The following is a 21,169-nucleotide window of genomic DNA, read 5'->3' as shown; positions in this document are numbered from 1 at the left end:
AGAGCCGTGCCCGCCATGAGCCTCTCTCTCTGTCTCTCTCTCTCTCTCATGCCTTCTTCCCAGAGATCTCTCTGGTCCTCGGGCCGGCCCCTGGAGTCCTGAGCCACGACGGGTGGAGACATTTCTGCAGCCCCTTGGAACCATGTGTCCTCAGCAGCTGGCTCACCCCTCCCCGGGCCTCCGGACGGATCAGAAGCAGGAGCGTCTCTCAGAGGCGGCGAGTGTGTGCTCAGTGCCAAACAACCACGGCTCTCTGGACAGTCTCTCCACTAAGAGAGGAAAGCCAGAGTGGAGGTGGGGGATCGCAGGCTCTTCCTGGAGAGGGCTGGGGGGCAAACATCTTGGGCTTGGGGGGGGCACAGGGTCCCCCCACTCCCCACTCAGCTCCGCCCTTGGGAGTGCCCCTGATACGTAGTGAGCTGAGCGTGGCCACGTGCAAGTGAAACTTTATTTACGATCACGGGTAGCCGGACTAGGCCACGGGCCCCAGCGTGCTGACCTCCGGGTGCACGTGTTCCCCCCAGGGCTCCGAAAGGCACCCGGGAAGGTTTGTGATGGCCGAAGGTTGGGGAAAGCTAGGCGTCCGTCAGCAGGAAAGTGGGTCACTCCAGGCACCTTCCCGGGACGGAATATTGGACGGCGACAAAAAAGGGACGTGCGTGTGTTAGAGGACGCCAGACCAGGACACTTTGATGCTGTTGGTGTAAAATGTTGAAGCCGCACACACAACACTGCTGAAAAGTGTCCGGGTTTGTAAGGATGCATGTAAGAATGCTTTCTAAAGAACAGGAAGGATACAGGCTGGGGACGGTGACTCCAGGGAGACCGAGGTGGCTTGGAAGGAGGTTCACTTGTGTTTTACTGCCTCAAAACAAAGGCCCCTGGGGTAGAGGTCAAAGCTACGTGTGACCCCCGTGGGGTCCTCACGGAGGCTGCAGGATGCTTGTTGGATTTCACCTTCGCCCAAATCATTTGCTGCCGCTGCCCAGGGCTAATGACACTTCACTTATCCACACCGAGGAGCCCCACGGAACAAAGTCACCTTCCCGACCATCCTCTGGGAGCCAGTGACCTTTCCAAATGCAAGCCGGGCCCCATCCCTCCTCTCCTCGGCCCACCTCCTCCCCACATTCCCCATCACGTTGGGAGTAAGAGGCAGAGGCCCTGCCGATTCCCTGGAGGCCCCGCAGGGCCCTCCCCGCCTCCCTCTCTCCCCATGGCTCACACTGCTCCTCCCACACACCAGGCACCGTCCTGCCCCGGGGCCTTTGCACAGGCTGTGCCCGATGCCTGGACCACCGTCCCTAATTTCCACATGGCTTAATCCTTGTCATTCCGACTTTACTCAAAGGCCTAGTTTAGGGCCTCTCACCATCCAGTCCCCATGTATTCTTTCCTTAGTCACCCGTCTTCCCAGCAGACAGCGAGCCTCAGGGTGGCTGGGAGAGTGTCTCCCCTCCGTGTCTCCCCCAGCCCAGCGTGGCACCTGACACATGGCAGGTGGGCAGGTACTGGTTGACTCCACAGCCTAATGACACTAGTCCCCAGTGACATGATCGGCAGTCACCCGGGGACGAAGAGGGCCCTGAGAGGGGTGGCGACGGAGAGTGAGGGATCATTCCAGAGCACTCGTAGGTTCACACGTGAGTTGGTGTCGACACCGCATCTTCGTACCTCACACCACACTTCACACCCAGCGCCTACAGAGCTGTCCAAAGAGAAACAAGGCTGAGCCTTGAACAACACGGTTTGAACCAAGTGGGTCCCCTTGCACGTGCAACTTTTACAGCACAGCGCTGGGATCTGTTTCCTCTTCCTCGTGACCGTGATTAGAGTTAACTTTCTTTCCCCAGCTTACTTTGAGAATACAGCAGATAAAACACATGACATACAGAGATCAGAGCAGGTAACGCGTAACATACAGAGATCAGAGGAGGTAACACAAATAACACACAGAGATCAGAGCAGGTAACACACATAACAGACAGAGATCAGAGCAAGTAACACGCATAACATACAAAGATCACAGCACGTAACACGCATAACGTACAGGGGTCAGAGCAGATAACACGCATAACATACAGAGGTCAGAGCAAGTAACACACAAAACATACAGAGATCAGAGCAGGTAACACGCATAATGTACAGACATCGCAGCAGGGAACACGGCTAACACATACACATCACAGCAGGGAACACACGTAACACACATATCACAGCCGGTAACTCGTAACACACCAACTTGTGCTCATCGGCTGCTGGCATCATTGCTCAGGCTTCTGGTCGAGCGGAGGCTATCAGTTGTCAAGCTCTGGGAAGTCAAAAGTTGTATGCGGATTTTCGACAGTGTCCCTAACACCCATGTCAAGGGTCAACCGTACTTAAAACTTACGCGATTTTCAAAATGGGGTTTCATATACACCACACACTCTAGGAAACAGGATGGAAAAAAAGTCCAGCTACAGTGATTGGTGGCTTGTTTTCCTGGTTTCTTTTTAAAGTTAATTACTTATTTATGTTGATTTTTGAGAGAGAGAGAGCACAAGCAGGGGAGGGGCGGGGAGGGAGCGGGACACAGATCTGAAGGTGAGCTGTCAGCACAGAGCCTGACGCGTGGCCGGAACCCACGAACCGTGCGATCATGACCTGAGCTCAAGTCGGACGCTCAACCGACCGCGCTACCCCACCCGGGCGCCCCCGTTTTCCCGTTTCCAGGCCGTGGAACTTTGTGTGTAAAGAGGAAAAGGAAAAATCCGTGTACGTTAACACGAGTAGACGACCGTCTGGCTTCTCCCTCTGAACCGTGGGGAGTTTTACCTGGGCCCGTGGGGGGCGGGGCGAAGGGAAGGGAGACGGTCCCGACACTGGGGCCGGGGGTCCCTGGGGAAACGCGGCCAGTCCCCGCTCCAGGCCCAGCCCACCACGGCGGTGGCCCCTCCCCTCGGGCGCCGGTATCCCCTCCCCCTCCCCCTCCCCCGCCCCGCCCCGCCCATCCTTCCGCCTGGACCTGCGCGGCCCTCGGGTCCTGGACGCCTCCCGCCCTCGTCCTCCCCTCAGCGGCCACGCAAGGGCGCCCGCGAGCACGCCACCAGGCGAAGGATCCCCCTCCGGGACTCCCCGCAGCCCGTCTACACCACCTGCCGGCGGCTCGGAGCTCTGACACCGCGCGCAGGCTGTCCTCTCCCACATCCAGAACACCAGCCCCTGAGAGAACACCTTGTTTGTTCTCACTGACCACCACAGAGGTCACACGGACGCCGTTAACCGGCCGACAGATCTGGGTGGAGCCGAGCAGGGTAAGCCTGGGGGGCAGGCACCTGGCGGGAGCTCCCAGGCCTGAAGCAGAGACCTGGGCCCTGTAAACCCGAAGTGGAGCGTTGCGCCCGAGCGCCGCAGTGGCTGTACTCCGGCCCGGACGGCCCTGGAGACTGGTTTGGGACTGGGGGTCAGGGGAGGCGGGATGATGGGGGCAGCCTGCATACAGCCCCCTCCCCCCCCCCCAGCCCCATTCACACCCACGGGAGCCTCAGCACGTGACCTTCTCTGGAAAGAGGGTCTTTGCATATTTATCAGCAGAGAGGTTGTGGTGCTGCCCCGGGGGTGGCGGCCTGAGAGCGGGAGAGAAGCAGACGGAAAGTGCAGGCGCGAAGCTGGAGCCACACGCCCACGAGCCGAGGGACCCGAGAGAGCCAGGAAGAGACTGCCGGGGACCCAGGAGCCAGCCCTGCCCACGCCCTGCCCCTGACTTCTGGCCTCCAGAGCTGGGAGACCAGAAACTTGCTCAGGGTGCCCGGTCGGGGTACAGCTGCCCCAGGAATCAAACACACCCCGTGATCCCACTGGACAGCGAGTGGGTTTCCACCCTCAGCTGGCAGCTGGGGGGCAGGAAGGACCGACCCCGCTCCCCTGGCCCCAGGCCCCTCAAGGAGCACAAAACACCCTAGAAGCGGCTCCCGGACAGGACACGAGAGGCGGATCATTCGATATGGCTTTATTTTCTGATCGTCCAAGTCCGTCCCCAACCAGCCTGAGCTCTGAACAGTTAGCAGTCCTGACGGCCGCCCCAGCAGGAGGGACACCCGCTGGGCAGGCACACGTGAGGAAGACGGGCCAACACCGGTCCTCGAGTCCTGCCCCCAGAGGTGGCCGGGCTGGCTGGGCACTCGGTAAACAGTCTCTGGGGGAGACAGGCCACCCAGCAGGGCAAGGTGGGGGGGAGGGGGGCAGAGGCAGGAGAGCCTGTAGACCCCACACCTGCCCCTCCCTGTGCCTGGGGGGCTGGGACAGGGACGGTCTGGCTTGGCGAAGGCAGGAGGCCCAAGGTGGACACGGAGACACAGCCCCCGGGAGCCCGTCCCTGCAGTGGGTGGTGAGCTGGCTTCTGGGGAGGGCTGGGGCTGGGGGGGGGGGGCACGTGGGAGGGAGCGGTCCCCCTGCTCTCCAGACCCTCCGTTAAGGCCTCCCTGGGGGCTGAGGCAGGTGCCCAGAGCCTCCCTCATCCTGACCCTCCCCTCGGCACAGAACACCTCACTGATTATATTGCTAATGAATCGGTTCGCCTGGGTCTCCCTGAGATCAATCTCAGCAGCACTGGAGGCCCCCTCCACACCCTTCCCTTACAAGGAGCCTGATTTGTGGGGTTCAGGCCCAGACCTTCCTCTCCAGGTCCCAGGTCCTGGGAAGGGCAGCCACGTCTCCTCCAGCAAACGCTCTCCTCGATCCCCAGCCTGGATGCCGTCCTCAGACTCGGGGGCACCGGCTGCCCCCAGAACACAGCCTCCACTCCACAGGTGAGGAGACCGAGGCCCAGAGAGCCCAAGGGAAGGGGCAGAGGGCTAGGGTGCCTCCTCTCTCCACGCCTGTCTCCCGCCCCAGGGGCGTCGGGGCAGCCGGGTCCCCGAGGGACAGGCTCAAGTGCCCTGGGCACGGCGGGAGGGCAGAGGCTGTGACAAGCCAGGGGCTCGGGGGACACGTGTTCCAAGGCCGCACCCGAGGCGAGAGGCCAGGGCGGGGGACCCAGTCTCCGAGGGATGGGCTGGTGCTGCCCGGCAGACAAGAGGCTGAGCACCCACATCACCAGGCGGACGGGGCGGCGTGAGGCCAGACAGGGCCAGAGAGGGGCGGCCCCCTGCCCCTCAGCCTGCAGTCGCCGGTCAGCGTCGCGGGCAAAAGGAGGGACGTGCCGGGCGCCTTTCTGGTCATCCTGCAGCCCGTGAACCCTGAGGGCTGGGGGGTCGCCTCCGGGGCGGGGGGCTCGTCCGCAGACTTGTCCCCAAGTCCAGGGCCCGGCCCCGGGGCCTCCACCAAATGCTCCTCCCATAGAGTTCACGGGACAGAAAAGAGAAAGAACCCCCCAAGTCCTCAAGAGCAACACGAAAAGCTCTGTAATTCGGGGTGCCGGCCGGCTGTGGCGTGGGGAGGGGTGGCAGGCGGGGGCGTCACTGCGTCTTGGCCTTCACGAGCAGTCTCTGAACGGTTCTGTACAGGAGGTCGAAGTGCTATAGGGGCGGCGTGGGGGGCGTGAGTGAGAGCTGGGCCCAAGGGCTGCCTGGGGGTCACGTCCTGCTAGGCAGGGTGGGGGTGAGCACGCACCTGGCTGGGTGAGCCCCCTCCCGGCCCTCCCCCGGCTCACCTGGACCGCCGTGTAGGCCATCCCGAGGTAGGCGCCGATGCAGACGGCCAACAGCAGGTCGAAGATGGCTGGCTTGACCCTGAGGGAGACCGGGGCGTCGGCAGGGTCAGGGGAGGGTGCGGGCTGCCTCCGTGTCCCTGGACCGCACGCCACGGGCAGTGACCCAGGGAGGCTCACCTGTAGGCATTCATCACCTGCTTCAGCTGGTCATAGAAGACAAACTCGGGGTCCCTGAGGAGAGAGCACTTCCTCAGCGGGGTCACCCAGCAGCGGGGCCACGTTCTGTGTCGCCCAGAAACCAGACCGCCTGGAGGGCCCGTGGGCCCAGAACGGGGGAGGGAGCACGTGCGTGCGTGCGTGCGTGCGTGCGTGCGTGTGTGCTTGGGCAAAGCTGCCACTCACCCTCCTGGGGAAGAACTATTCTTTGTCCTGAAGTAACCTCTTTCCTATTGCTTTTCTGGGCGTCAGAACACTCTTTAAAAACGGAGTAGGGTGACTGCTAAGAATTTACTGGTCTGGAAAGCATTTCCATAGAGAGAGGGCAAGGTGGTCTGGGAATCAGAGGCCCTGGCTCCACAGCCGTGGGTCCACTCTGAGCCTCGGTTTCTTCTTCCGCCCAAGGGCTCTGACTCTCAGGCACACCATGAGTCGGGAGAAGATAAAAAGCCGGCAAAGGGCACCAAGCAGTGTGGGGAGATCTCCTGCAGGTTCCCTCCGGCCACAAGGCCCTGAGGTGCTAGCTTGGCCCACGTGGGGGGCTCTGAGCAGCAGAAAAAAAGACAAAACCCAGCTGGCCCGTGGTGGGGAGGAGCATCCTGAGGGCAGACCGGGGACCGGGGGTACGAGTCACTAGATACCAGAGCATGAAGGGACCAGAGGGCGGGGGGTGGGGGGGGGTGGGGGGGGCATACAAGGCTGCCCAATTAAACACAGGACATCAGTTACCTTCGGATTTTAAATAAAGAAAAATCGGCCGTCAGTATAAGTATATCCCAAACAGTACAGGAGACATACTTACGCTAAACAAGAACATGTAAATAAGCATTTACATGGAATCACATTTAACGGGACACCTGTACTTTGAACTCCCTGTTTTACTTCCGTCCACTGTTTCCATCTGCTCTGGAAGCCCCCGGGTGCCTGCTGAGCGGGGAGCCACAGCCCACGCGGCTGTCGGGCGGGGGTGGGGGGGGGCGGGTAGACGGCGCCTCACCGTTTGTCCGCCTTGATGTGGTGCTGCTTCACCTCCTTCAGGTAGCGGCTCAGGTAGTGCTCCAGGGTGCTGAGGAACGTGCCGTCCTTGTCCACCAGCTGGGCCGCGCGGGGCTGGTTGGTGAGCCAGTCCATCACGGAGTCCAGCTGCTCCTGCTGGATCTGCTGCGGGGCGGGGCCGCGGTCACGGGATCCCGCCCCCGCCCCCTCCGGCCCCGCCCCGCCCCCCGCCGGCCCCGCCCCCTCCTCCGCCCCCAGCCCCGCCCCCAGCCCGGCCCTTACCATCTGCTCCGTGAAGACCGGCATGTCTGGGGGGGTGCCCTGTGGAGACAGTGGGGGGGGCGGACGCACCTTGAGTCTGGCCGCCCGGCGGGGGCGGGCCGGGAGCTGGCGGGCGCGGTGGGGGCTCACCTTCTCGGTCAGGTTGTAGATGACTCGGGTCAGGGCCTCCGCGATGAGCCTGGTGTTGCGGGTCAGGGTTTTAGAGTCGACCCGGGACCTTAGGGCAGGTGTGAAGAAAGCGCACGGATGTGTCTGGAATCAGCCTCAGTTAAAACCGCCAGAAAAACAGTGGTCGTATTTCCGACGATGATACAAACAAAAAAAGCCACAGACGCCACCTCGGGCAGGGCGGGCGCCTCCCCAGCATCTGCCTGGAATGGTGAGCGGCTCTGGGCCTCAGTTTCCTCATCGGGAACGCGGGGGTGTTCAGGGGGGACCCGCCCCCGCGGTTGTGGCGGACATCACTGATGCGATGTCCTGGGCCGGGTGAACATGTCCCCACATTCACGCCCACCCAGAGCCTGGGGACAGGCCCTGCCTGAGAAGCGGGGCCTCCACGGACGTGACCAGTGAAGGCGAGGTCGCGCTGGAGGGGATGAGCCCTGGGTCCTTACACGAAGGGGGGAAATCGCACAGACACCCAGAGACACCCTCCTGAGGCCGCGCAGGCAACACACAGACCCGGAAAAGGATCTCTGGTGCAAAACACCACCCAGCCGAGTGTGTGCAGCGCCGGGCCCCCCGGGAAGGCGGAGGGATTAGCCAGGGCCCAGCCCCTTCCCTCCCGCTCTCTCGGCCCCTAACGCCCTTCTCCAGACGCCCGACTGTAGCACCGCCTCCTCCAGGAAGCCTCCCTGATGCCCCAGGAACAGTCAACACCCTGCCCACACCTGCTCTCTCTCTAGGCCTCACCCACTGCCTGGCAGAGCCTCCTCGAGGACCAGCTTCTCATCCCCCAGCAGACATGTTCAGCAACAGGGCTGGGCCCAGCCCCAAGGCCACCATAAAACCCTGGCCCCACTGAGGGCCGACAGGCCACAGGGAGCCACGAACGAGAAGTGAAGTCATAAAATGGCAGAAGCCAGAGGTGCACAGGGTCTTGAAGACAGATGGTGAGGAAGAAAGGGGTGGGGAGGGCTCCCCAAGGAGACACGAGACAGGGCACCACTCGCCAGGCCTCAGCACGGCCGTGCAAAGGCCCAGGGACAGATGCTGCAGCATGTGGGAAGCAGGGTACACAGAGGTGCCCGGCGTCTGAAAGTCACGCGTGGGGTCTGGACATCACATGTGGGGGCCAGGGGACCCCAAACCACTCATGCAGCCTCCCCATCGCTAATGAGGGACACTCAGTAATCCGACCCCAGGCCCCCGGCCCCCCACTGTTCCTGGGGTCCTCAGCCAACGCTGGCCCCTTCCCGACCACCCACGTTTTGGGTTCACTCCCTCCATCCGGGCACCTGCACCTACACTGTCGCCCCTCAAAGATCGCTCACAACCGGGCATGGACGGAGGGGAGGCTTCGCAGCCGCGCCCACACTCACCTCACATCCATGATGCTGCTGCGCTGGCCGTCGCGGTGGCTCTCCAGATGGGACAGGGTGAAGGCAGGCAGCCGGCGGATGGCAAAGCGCTCGTGCTCCCAGGCCAGGATGTCCTCCGCCAGGTTGATTTTCTTGTGCACCATCGAGAACCGCACCTCCGGGAACTGGTGGGTGGCCACCTGTGCGGGGGCGGGGCCCATCAGGGCGACACCCCCGCCCCGGATGCCGCCCGTCTCCGCGAGGGGGGCCCGCGCCAGCTCAGACCACCGACGTTCACGCAGGGCCTTGGGGGCCAAGAGGGTTCCCGAGTCCCTAGTCCTCGGGCGCCAGCACGTACCAAGCGCCTGATCACCAGCCTGCTGGACGCGACCGCGAGGCAACGCGCGCGCGCGGGGCCAGAGATCCCGGGCAGCAGCTGGCACGCGCTCTGGCACCTACCGTCTCCAGCTCCCGCAGGAAGGCGTGCTGCAGCGTCCCCTCCCTGGGCGGCTTGGACACGTGCAGGTGCAGGCTGTCCCCGCGGCCCACGGTGTCCAGGCACAGGACGAAGGCCACGTTGTCCTGGAGCAGGCTGGAGTCTGCGTGGCAGCAAGAGCGGTTGGGGGGGGCAAGAAAGGGGGGCCCTCTGTGGCCCCGGCCCCAGCCCCCCGGGGCCGCTCACCCGTGTGGTCCAGGTTATCTTCCAGCCAGCGCTTCGTTCCCTGGTAGTTGAACTTGCCCCCTCCAGAAGCAAAGAACAGGAGGTTGTACCTGGCAGCATGGGGAGAGCGGGTGTCGGCTGTGGAGGTGAGACCGGGCCCCCGAGGAGGAGCTGGTCTCCCACAGGCACTGAGCCCTGGCCCCTCAGAGCAGGGTGTCCCTGTCCCAGCACCGTGGACGCTCTGTGGGGCGACCCGGGCTCCGTGGGGGGCGAGCAGCATCCCCGGACCCACCCACTCAGTGCCAGACGGCCCCAGACGGGACCCGGTGTCCCTGGGGTGCAGGACCCGGGTGGGGCTCAGCTCCAGGCCCGGCGCCCGGGGGACCTCGGTGCAGTTACTCCTGGGGGCGTGCGCGGCCCCCCTCCCCCCCCCCCCCCCGCCCAGCTGTCACGTACGCGGCGTGGGTGCGCTTGTAGGTGTAGAGCCTGGAGAAGAGGCGGGCGAGCTCCAGCAGCACAGAGATGCCGCTCCCGTTCGAGTCCGCACCGTGTGACAGCCACTGCGGGCAGGAGGGACACGAGGCCGGAGGTCACTTCGCCACCCCTGCCCTGGCAGCCGGAGCCCGGCACCCTGCCTCTGGGCCACGCCTCGCTCCCCGGCTCCAGCCCTGCTCGCCAAGACTCTGCCCCACGGGGGCGGCCTGGTCCGAGCACCTGCCCCAGGAACGCAGCCCCCCTTCCTGCCCCCCCACCCTGTGCTACTGGGGGGCAGGAGGGCGGTGCAGGCGCCCCCCCCCCCCCCGCCAAGCTGTGAAAGCCCCCGACTCATCCGCATTCTGTAATCTGAAGGAACACTCCCAACAACATGGTAATAAGAAAAAAAATCGAATTCTATAATAGGGCTCGGGGACCCCCCAGGTTACAGTCTGTAGCCAACATATCACATATTGATACGTTAAAATTCAGGGAAAAAGGTAACATGACGCTCAGGGAAGGAACCAGATACCAGAGGCCACATGGCGTGTGAGTCCACGTGTGTGAAACGTCTAGAACAGGCTCATCCACAGACAGGAAGGGGGCTCGTGGGATCTGGGGAGCGACGGGGAGTGACCGCTGATGGGGATGGGGCTACTTTTGGGGTGACAGAATGTTCTGGAAGTAGACGGTGATGGTTTCACAGCTCTGAGTGTCCTACTCTGTACTAAAACATTTGCTTTAAAAGAACAATTTTTAAATGAATTACATCTCACGGAAGGCAGGCAGGCAGACTTCACGGCAGGGGGCGGGGGATTAAAAACAAAATAATCTAAAAGGCTGCAGATGAGGCGGGAGGGAAAATGACGAGGAGGCTGAGCATCCTGAGGGGACAGCTCAGGCCTTGCCTCTGGGCCCCGGTGGGTCCAGGCATCCGGGACCGCTGGCCTCCCAGGTGGGGTGGCCCTTGGAACGGCTGCTCACCATTGCCATGGTCACACGGCCAGGACCTCACGCCGGGCTGCCACTGGCAACCTCTTCGGTTTGGACAGTTTTTCTTTCAAGGCAAGACTTTCCTGATGAAGCCACAGGCACTGTTTACAAGCCGGTGAGAGTGAGCAGTGACCGTGACCTCACTGTGCAGGGGGCTCAGACAGCTCAGCAGGGGGTGAGGGGGTGGGGGAGGCCTGCAGGGCAGCAGAACTCAGCAGGCCCGACACTTCCCTCCTCAGAGGACTGCTGGCGAGGCTGGCCCTCAGCGGTGTCTGAAACTGGACCAGGGGGCTCCCACCAGCCTCACCTGCCGGGGGCTCGTGTCCCGGAGCTGTCTGTGCAGACACGAGGTTTGCGCCGAGGACCCGCTCCCCTCCTGGGGTCTGGGGTCTCCGCCCGAGCCCGGCAGAGGGGCCTGCTGACCGACCCCCGGTGAGAACCTGGGCGCTGGGTCTCTACGCCCCCTGGAGACCACACCTCACGTGTGGTCACGTGTCGTTTTGGGGGGGGGGGGATCAAGCTCGTCCTAGGGGATACCCCAGGAGACGATTCTGGAAGCTTAGCCTGGTGTCCCTGTGCTGTCCCCCACCCCGTGCCTATGCCCTGATATTATTTGCTTCTCATCCCTTATAAAAACCACGGCCTTGGGGTCCTCCCAGCACACCCCCACCCCTGGGGATCTTTGCACACATCCCTGCTCCTGGCAGGGGTCCTGAGGACCCTGGCACAGACACCCTGGGCTCGATTTCCGGCCACCCATCTCTTGCGGGACCCTGGCCGCAAGACCTGCCTCAGATTAGCCCGTGTCTGCTCCACGATGCCACCCGTGCCAGGGATCCTCCTGGGCCTCAGAGGGCGGGTGCCGCTGCTGTGACCCCAGCCACACTGCACAGAAACGCTCCACCTCTGAGCTAGGCTGGAGCAGGGCTGGGGGTGGGGATGCCCGGGTCCCTCCCCAAAGTGCCCGCATACGTACAGGGGCCACTCCGAAGGCATCGTAATGGGCCACGATGACGATGGTGGGAAGGTCTTCTCCACCCAGCCCGGTCAGCCGCCCCTGCAGAGAGAGAGACAGTCTGTGAAGGGCATGCTGGCAGGGGGGGGCCCAACGGCCAGAAACAGTTCCGGCTGCCCCGTGGGGTGGGGCAGTCTCTCGAGCCCTGCCGGCTCCGTCACGGACAATACGTGAACCAATGGCTGTGGCCGGGCGCCAATAAAACTTTATTTACACAAGAAGTCACGAGGGCCGTGGCACGCCGACCACTGCTCTGTCGTGCTTCCCCGACTGGAGACCCGACCCATCTTTCGAAGGCTGAGCCCCGAGCCACCGTCAGGGCGGGAGCAGAGCTCTGCTGATGAGAGGCAGCCAGTTCAGAACGCGGCCACAGGAGCCCATCGGGGTCCGGGGTCCAGGTCCCGGCGCCCCAGCTGGAGACCCAGCACGTGTGGACTGGCCCTCGCTGAAGTCACGGGGGTGACAACGCAGAACCACCTCTTGTCAGCAAAGGCCTCCGCCTCCACTCCTCCCGTCCAAGGCTAGTCCCGGGGTGCAGAGAGGTCGGACGGGGTGGCCCAGGGTCTCTGCCAGCACACGGCTGAGGCCGTTTTTCTGATCCTGCCAGCTAGAGGGCGAGCTCTGCGAGGGCCTTAGCCACGTCAGATGGGAAGCGGCCGCTGGCGAGCCCTCCTGGCTGCCGTCCACGGGGAGCCGGCCGAGAGCCGGGACCACAGCTCGGGTGTGGGTCCCCGCCCGAGACCACGGGCACACTGCCGACCGCACGGGCTCGGGCCTCTCAAGACAGGCTGATCCCAGCACCGGCTGCGTGAGCCAACGGAGGCCAGGGAGAGTAGGGGGGCAGCCGAGCGCCCCCGCTTCCTCCATGCCCCCCGCTCCGACCCAGATAACAGGGATGGCAGAGGGCTCAGGGCACTGCAGAGGTTTCTAGAACCACGGGCCAGGACGGCCAGGCTGGCAGGCTGAAAGAGACTCCTGAAAGGCAAGAACCCACCAGACCCCGGGCGGCCCCGCTGCTATTAACCCCCTGGTACCCGGACCGGCTGCTGCTCGGCCCCACCTCCGGGAGCCCGATGGCAAGGGCCCTGCCGCGATGCGTCACACGGTTTTGGCGCTATTCCTCTTCTAATTTCATCCACTGCTTCGACGGGGCAGCGCCGTCCCCACGTCCTGCATCGGCCTGCCCAGCCCCACCGGCCACCCTGCCCAGCCCCCTGCACCCGGTCCCTGCGGGCGGCCCACCCCGCCCGGGGCCCCGACTCCCCTCACCGCTGTAGACCTGCCAGTCTGGCGTCCCCGAGGGTCCCTGCGCGGACTGGGATGAGCCATTGTTTGCAGGCGTGACTGCCCCGGCAGAGCCCGTCTCCCGCTGGGCCGAAGTGCCCGCCTGTCACCCTCGGACCTCCCCCGACTGCAGGGGAGTTCTTCCAGGAAGGAAGGGCATCCCGCCCACTGCTGCCTCCCGCACACAGCAGGGCTCAGAGTGCTCACGGAGAAAGCTTAAACTCCCGAGGCGGACTCGCTTAGTTCTGGAGAGGGGAGGGCTAGCCGCACCCCAACTCGCACGGAGCCCGCACGCCGGCACCAGGGGCTGGCCGAGTAGCCCAGCGCCGTCTGGTGTGAGCCAGCCACTGGGGACTCAGGCCCGCCTGGCCCAAACAGAGGCCGGGGCGACCAGCACCTCAGCTCAAGTGCTCGCTGAGGGCCTGCTGTGCACAGGCGCCTGGTCAGGCTCCCAGGACACCACACAGGCCGAGATGACACGGTCTCAGCTCCTCCGGCGCTGGGGCCGGTAGGAGAGAAAAGAGTGACACGCAGGCTCCGAGCGTGTCAGATGGGACGATCCCTGGACACGAGGTAAAGCCAGGCCTGGGTCAGGCCCGCCACGGGACGACTCCGGCTCCGGGTTGAAACTGTATGTGGTTTCTCAGGCCGACGGGCTGCCATCGGACACTCAGCCCCTGGCCGTGCACTTGCCCTGTGCCTTTGTTTCTGGGGCCTCTGTGAGGGTCCCCCAGGCGGTCTCCAGGGAGACCTCCTCACTGGGGTGGGGGACACGACGGACACGATGACACCATGAAAAGAAGACAGTCCCCACTTTGTGCTTTTCCGCTGCCAGCCCTCCCCCTCGCCCCCTCCCCACCCTGGGTCCACACAACTGCCGGAGCTTTCCGTCCAGGCCCCCCACAGCTGCCGACAGAGCTGACCCTTGACACGGGGGAGAACAGAGCAGCCGAGTCAGGGTTTCCTCCGGCCTACACGCTTGCTTCCACCCCCACAGGAGGTGATGACGGGCTGAACTCTTTCAGGTTTGGCCTGCCGCTTTAATTGCCTACTTCAACACCCAGAGCTCAGCTCTCTCCCAGCTCGGCTGAGCTGTGGACAACAGGGGGTGTGTGTCCCCAGAAAGTTCTGAGGATGCAGCCTTGGAGGTAGCATGATATGAAAAGAAAAGGCCGCAGCGGGAAGGGGAGCTCTCTGCGAGGCAGGGACAGCCAGTGCAAAGGTCCTGAGGCAGGATGAAGAGACTTGATGAATGGCTGGGGCTGGCAATGGAAGGCAGGAGATGGGCTGGTGGGGAGATCTGACCCGATTTCCCTATCAGAGGCTCCCTCCGTGGGGAACAGGTGGGGCTGAGCTCAGACAGCCAGGATGCCCCCCTCCCCAGGTCTTAGTGTGGCAGGCAGGGCCAGATACTCACCTCCACACTGGTGATGAGCCAGTCACTCACGGCCTTGCTCTGGACCCCGCTGGTGACCATCTGGAAGCCGTTGGCAGTGGCGGTGTGGAGCAGCACTGAGGACAGGTTGGGGAGCGTCAGCCCAAGCCCCTGGGGGGCTCCCGAACCAGAGGCGGCATCCTTGTCGCCCCAACACCCCAGACGGCAGGGGTTCGGTCTAAGGCCAGCTGGACACGGGACCGCCCCCGTGAACCGGGGCGCGGCGTGAGGACTGGGCAGGGCAAAGAGCCTGGCAGGGAAGACACTCGTGCCCTGGCACCGGTCACACCCACCACTCGCACGCGTGAGAAGGGAGTATCAGGCAGGTCCCCTCCCCGGCGTCTCTGACTGCTTCTGCTAGCTCTCTCTCGACGGCCACCTGCCCCGCTCCAAGCTCGTGGACGCCCCTGATCCACGGAACAGAAGGACGCGTTTCCTCCCTCCCCAAGGACGCTGCCACCCCTTCCCGACAGACTCCAGCATGATATGGTGGCACGGACAGAATCCTCGGCAGGTGGAACAGGTGTCTGTGTTTCCCAGAAGCCATCAGAGGCTGAACACGGGAAACGCCTCCCCGAGTCAGTGGTTCTCCGGCTTCTGTTTGCACAGGAACCAGGGGCGGGGGGGGGGGGGGGGGCAGGGAACGGAACGGCAGGGTCTTGGCCTCCAGCCCCAGGTCTGTGGCACAGCCGGTGCGTGCAGGGCCGTGCGCTCGCTGTGAGACGCGGCCCCTCAACAGGCCAGGACCCCACACGTCAGCCCCGTCCTGCAGCCCAAGCCTACCTTCGGCAGCGGAGGCGGAGCCCTGGGCGGCGGACGCGGCCTGCGTCTGCTCGTAGATAGACAGCAGGGCCTCGTCCTCCACGGCAAAGTACACAGGGACCACGGTCTCCATGGCCAGCATCTCAGGCTCGGTCTCCATGAATTGCTGTGGAGGAGAGGCTTGTTTAGGGGGCTTCTGGCCTGCAGGGGGGGCGGGGGGCAGGGGCAGGGGTCAGTGGCCGTCCCGGGAGCACAGGCAGCCTCCCATGAGGCTGGCTGATAAGGCGAGGATCACACCGGAGAGGACAGGATGGGATGGGAGGTGGGCACAGACGGGACAAGGACGGAGGGCTGAGAGAGGGTGGCAACGCCATGGGGCGCCCAGGCGGTACCCGCCGGGGAGAAAGTAGGCTGGGAGGACAGAGAGGGAGCCGGCCAGGTCTGGGGTCAGACCTGGCGTCACTGGGCCGGCCCCAGCCCCAACGACCATCACATCCTCAGATGTCGGCACCCTAGGCTGACGGCAGGGACCCGCACACAGTGAGCACAAGGTGCCCGCACACGAGGCGCACCGGCCGTGCCACGGTCCTGGGGCCGGAGGCCGAGACTCTGCCGATCTGCAGCCCCCGCCCACCCCCGAGCTAGGCTTCGGTAAGGCTGAGCCCCCTCCACAGCCCCACCCCCGCATCTCATCCGCAAAAGCCTCTTCATCCGTGGAGTTTCACGGGGGCCTGTGAGACCCCGTTAATTCAAAGCAGGTCGCCGCCTCGGCACTGTCGGGGTGGGAGCAGCATCCCCAGCCCACCCCCCGGATGCCAGGGGCTCCCCAATCACAGGTGTGTCCCCTTAAGGACAGGATCACCCTGGGGTGGCAGGGGCCACGACGAAGAGGCAAACAGGCGGCAGCCCACTCTCTGAAGGGCGGAGGGCACGGCAGGGGCAGACACCTGGCCCAAGGTCACACAGCTCTCTCCGAACCCAGTGATCTTTTTCCTGCGGAAGTTTCTGGACCCAAGCCTGTGTGGAAGGCGAGGGGGGCACTCACCCGGATGACGTCCTGGGGCACGGCGGCCATGGCTCGCGGCAGGATGATGACCACGGCGCCGGCCGACTGCCTCAGGGCCTTCTGGTACTGCTCGTAGGAGAAGTCCAGCAGCCGCATGAGCACGCAGCGGCGACTCAGCACGTCCGCGTCGATGGTGCGGGCCTCTGTGTTGAGCACTGCGTTCCGAGTGCCTGCAGGAGGGCGGGCAGGGCCTCCCTCAGTGGGGCACCGGGACCCCCACCTGGAAGCCACGGACTCGAGGACCCCCACGGTCTCACCCCCTACGTGTCCCACAGCGGCCACAGGCACGTCCGCCAAGGCCTGCGCCTCACCGCCCACAGGCGCGGCACCCACTCAAACCCCGGTGCGTCACAGGGCCCCTAAGGACCACTTAAGAGCTAAGGCCCTCCTCCCTGGGTGCCGTGGGGGATGGAGCAGCATTCCTGGACACACCCACTCAGCGCCAGGGGCTCAGGTGTCCCCAGACACGGCCCAGAGTCCCTGCGGGGCCGGACTGCCCCAGATCGGAGCCTCCGCTCTACAGCCCAGGGCCATCTCTCACTCTCTTCTGAGAGCTGAAGAAAGTTCCAGAAAATCAGGGAGAGAGCTAGAGACGGAGCTTCCAGGCAACTGAAATCCCCCCCGCCCCACCCTCCATCCAAGAAGAGGTGGGTTGGAACCAGGATGGTGGAGAGCTTTTCTGGGGTCAACAGGGGTCTCCCCCAGACACAGGCACCTGAGCCCTGAGCCCTGAGAGGGCCGCACTGGAGAAAACCGGCCAGAAGCCACACGGACGCTAAATGCCTGCACGTGGACAAGCGCTAACATCTACGTAACTTCCCACGGCGGCACTGTCCCCATGCGTGGTGCATGGCAGGCCCTCAGGGGCCGTTTGCCTCCCAAGCACGGTGGGAAGGGGGACTTAGGCAGCTCTCCAGAAAAAATCCCAATTTTTACATCAAATCGCTCAAACAGCAAACAGAAGCAACGATTGGAAAACGCCTCAAGAGCTGCAGACCAACCCGGGCTGCCCAAAACAAGCAACCATGTTACATGCGGGGCGGGGCGGGGGTGGGGGGTAGGCTGGATGTGGCCCCGGGGCCTCCCATCCCAGACCCGGACAGTGGATGCTCAAAGTCATGACGGGGAGCCCGGCCTTGCCATCCGAAGGTCAGAGCCGCGGGGGCAGGTGTCCACACGGACGCTCGGCTACGAACGCCTCAAGCTCAGAGCCAGCCCCCCGGCCCCCACCTCTGCTTTCCAGGAACTCGGCCTCCGGAGAAGGCAGGCAGACCAGGGAAGGGGCTGGTCAGGGGAAAGGGGACAGCGTCCCAGGTGGGAAAGGGAAGGCCATCTTGGGAGCAGGGGGCCTGTGACCAAGGCACGAAGGTGACCCACGTCCCCAGGGCCGGGGGTGGGGTGCTCCCTCCAGGGGCCTTTTCCCTGACTCAGACTGGCCGTGGGAGCCCCAGGAGGGCCGGGCAGGGCGAGGGCAGCAAGACCTTCAGGACGTCCTCGAAGCGCTGGGAGTCCGGGAAGGCCCCTCCCCCGTGCCCCACACTCGGCCTCCCGGAGTCCTTCAAATCAGCTACAGGGGGAGGATCCCAGAAGGGAAGCGGGGAGAGCAGAGACGGGTGGACACGGGCCCCCAACCGCCCCCCGGACCCCGAGGGCCCCAGGGGCAGAGACCCTCTTTGCCGACATAAAGCTGTGGCTGGTGCAGCTGCCCCCCCCACGGACCCTGGACAGGAAGAGGTCAGGCTCGGCGGGTGCCAAGACCGGGTGGGACGGAAGCCGCCAGTTCTCTCGACAGGACCAGGCCCGAGCAGGGGTCGCAGACTGCTCTATCAAGGGCCAGGAGGCCAAGCCTCTCACCTTGCGGGCCACGCCAGCCCCGCCTCAAGTACTCAGTTCTGCACGCCAACCAGCGGCCACGGCTGTGTCCCAATAAAACTTTATTTACCACGAGGGGTGGAGGGGCCTGACAGGGGTGCTCACATCGCCACCTCTCCCGGGGCCTCCCCTCAGCCTAGGGGATCAAGTGAGGCAGGTATGAGCAGGCCGCTACGCGCAGCAAGGCGCACACACAAGGGCTGTTAAAGCGACCTGTCACCTCGGGAGGGCCAGTCTTCCAGGAGGCGGTGGCGGGGTCACACCCATGGCCTTGCACCTGACGGGATTACCCTCAGCCCAGCTGGCACTTGGGCACAAAGAGCACACCCCTTTCCTTCCCAGCAGCCGGCCGGCCGGCCTGCATTTCTCAAGAGGAGAGAACAGGAAGTGGGGAAAGGAGGCAGACTCGAGCGAGGTTTGCACCAGGAGGCGGGGAGCCCGCAGGCACGGAGGGGGTGCTGAAGACACTGGGGAGACGGCAACCGGCGATGACCTGCAGGCCGGCGCTCAGAGACCACGCTGGCCGCCAGCGGGCCAGGGCTCCCTCCGGTCCCACCAGAACAACGGCACCGACAATCCCTCCAGCGTCTCCCCGGGTGGACACAGCCCGGTGTGAGGGGCACGGGGTCAAGAGGGTGTGTGACCCCCACGCACCGGGCCTCTGCCTCCTTGGGCTGCACGCCAGAAGCTCTCGGCTGAGACGGGGGGCACCCCCCCAGAGCCCAAGGTCTTTACGGACGCCACACGGGGGAAGATGTCAAGCCACGAGAAGGAATGGGAGGGAATCCCAGGAGGAGGAGGGGCGATGGACCCAGGGAAGGGAGGAAAGAGGAAGAGAGAGGCGGACGGAGATCCACCCGGCACCCGGGTGTCTCAGGTTCCAGGCTCTGCGCCTTCTGGAGCACAGGTTCCTCCGGCAGCCGCCAGCCACCCTTGGCTGACTCGGTTTATTACAACTGACACAACACTACAAACTCCCGTCCTCCCTTGCCTGGACCACATCTCCAGTGCCCAGTGGCCACCTGTGGCTCGTGGCCCCCACGATAAACAACAAAGACACACAAGACAGAAAGTTCCACTGGACAACGCTGGTAAAGGCCCTTCACCCACGCGAACGTGTAACATTCCACGAAAACATGCCCAGGGCATCAGGGGCTCCTGGCCTTCCGTCCCACCCCTCCAGAGCCTGGGGCCTCAGGTCAAGATCATCACCCCAACCCACTCAGGTCAGCCCCCTGGCACCGAAGACATGCAGGGCAGGGTCGTTCTCTGGGGGTGGGGGCGTGCGCTCTGGGCACTGAGGGGCGGTGAGTCGCATCCCTGGCCTCACCCACTGGATGCCAGGGGCACCCCCACTTGGGGCAACCACAAAGTCATCACCCAGCGTCCCCTGGGTTGACAGCCACTGTTCTAAACACAAATGGCCTAACTTTGGGGTAAGGACGGATCTGAGAGGATGTCTGGACATGTCTGCAGGGCCCGGGGTTCCCCAAGGGCCTGGCTGGGGATCCATGGGGCTCAGGCTAGGACTGAGATGTTCTAGCAGGAGGAGCCAGTCCAACAGGAGACTGGGTCAGAGGCGAGGACAACCAGAACGGGGGAAGAAGCTCTTTATGGAGAGATCAGACTTGCACTTGCAGGGGCCTAAGGCACCAAGCTGGAAGAAAAACCCAGAGGCCAGAAGGTTCTGGAACACCAGATACAGCTATAGTCCAGTAGAGAGGAGGGAATTTAGAATTGAGGCTTAGGGGCTGGGATCAGGACCTTGAGAGGAAGGAGAAGGGGCAGGAGGGGGAACCAAAGAGCTGTGCTCGTTCAGGGCCAGGAGGCCTGGGACAGAGGACCCAGTAGGGTCAGAGGCAATCCAGGATTCCTGGACAGAGGGAGCAAGTGGGGGACCAGGGTGAGGAGGCTGGGCGAAGGGGTGGGGTGTGTGCTCCGAAGGAAGGGACAAGACACGGGGTCTAAGGGACCCCACTAGCCCACAGGCATGGGGACTGAAATGGGAGGGAGTGGGGGCCGGGGGCCTTGGCTAAGGAATCTGGCTCATGAGCTGGGCCCTGAGAGGCTGGAGAGATGGGCCTGGACGTGAGGCCAGGTCTGGGTTAGAGATCAGAGCTCCTGAGACCCGAGGGGACAATACTGGCACTGAGCAGAAAACAGTGGGGGTACCTGGGCCGGGCAGGGTCAGGGCTGGTTGGAACTGCCCATCGAGGAGCTCCGCCTGGCAGAAACCAAGCCAGGAGGCTCACCTCCAAATCCGCCCCCAAAGCGGGAGCTCTGGGCACCGGGACACGGCCCAGTGAGGATGGGCACCGGGGTGGTGTCCCGGGAAGGGGGCCTCGGCAGTGCGACTCCGGCCCAGCTGGGAATCCGAGGGTCCAGGAGCAGAGGGAGCTTGGCCTGAGGGTCGGAGCCCCGGGTTCTGGGGCCCGCTGCCCTTGCCAGGGGCCAGGGGAGGCCGCGCTGAGGGCTCCAGGGGCGCGGGACGGACAGAGCTGGGCGCCACGCAGGGGTCCGTACGCAGGCTCTGACTCCTCTGCGGCTCGGCTAAGGCTAAGGGTCGGGTGGCCTAAGCGAGGTCTGCGGGCTGCACTGCAGCTGGCCAGGCCGGCGCGGCGGGTGCCCGGGCTCCGGGGAGCCCGGCGAGGCCGGGGTGCACGCACCGTAGGGCTGCCCCTGCAGGTCGTACTGCTGCATGCGGTACACGGTGAACTCGTGCGCCGCGTCGGCGGCCGGCAGCGGCGGCGCCACGAGCAGCAGCACGGCGGGCAGGAAGACGATGAAGCCGAGCGGCAGGCACGACGCCTTCAGCATGTTCTCCAGCACCTCGCCCGCTTCTTCCAGCATCCTGGCCGGCGGCGGGGCCGCGCGGGGCGGCGGCGGCGGGGACGGGACAGCGGCAGCGGCAGCGGCGGCGGCGGCAGCGGCGGCGGCGGCTCCCGCGGACTCACCTCAGCA

General features: G+C 64.4%; 1 protein-coding gene across 4 annotated transcripts; it reads right to left on the bottom strand.

The window, feature by feature from the left end:
- Positions 1-3,976: 3,976 nt before the first annotated feature.
- Positions 3,977-21,169, bottom strand: NCLN (nicalin). 4 transcript variants are annotated; one of them, XM_045043440.1, is made up of 15 exons: positions 20,875-21,169; positions 16,316-16,506; positions 15,292-15,436; positions 14,491-14,585; positions 11,751-11,831; positions 9,764-9,867; positions 9,329-9,417; positions 9,106-9,245; positions 8,668-8,846; positions 7,256-7,343; positions 7,127-7,165; positions 6,846-7,006; positions 5,810-5,863; positions 5,633-5,711; positions 3,977-5,478 (listed from the first exon to the last, which is right to left on the bottom strand). In XM_045043440.1, the coding sequence occupies exons 1-15, from the start codon at positions 21,056-21,058 to the stop codon at positions 5,362-5,364; spliced, it is 1,746 nt and encodes a 581-aa protein (XP_044899375.1). In that variant the 5' UTR covers positions 21,059-21,169; the 3' UTR covers positions 3,977-5,361. The 4 variants fall into 4 exon arrangements, with proteins under 4 accessions (XP_044899375.1, XP_044899369.1, XP_023099407.2 ...); XM_045043434.1 differs by having other exon boundaries at positions 6,846-7,009; positions 20,875-21,167; XM_023243639.2 differs by having other exon boundaries at positions 3,977-5,498; positions 20,875-21,163.

The sequence above is a fragment of the Felis catus genome, chromosome A2 (assembly GCF_018350175.1).
Source record: "Felis catus isolate Fca126 chromosome A2, F.catus_Fca126_mat1.0, whole genome shotgun sequence".
NCBI classification, from domain to species: domain Eukaryota; kingdom Metazoa; phylum Chordata; class Mammalia; order Carnivora; family Felidae; genus Felis; species Felis catus.
The sequence above is the reverse complement of the archived record's forward strand: the minus strand, read 5'-3'. Positions and strand labels throughout refer to the sequence as shown.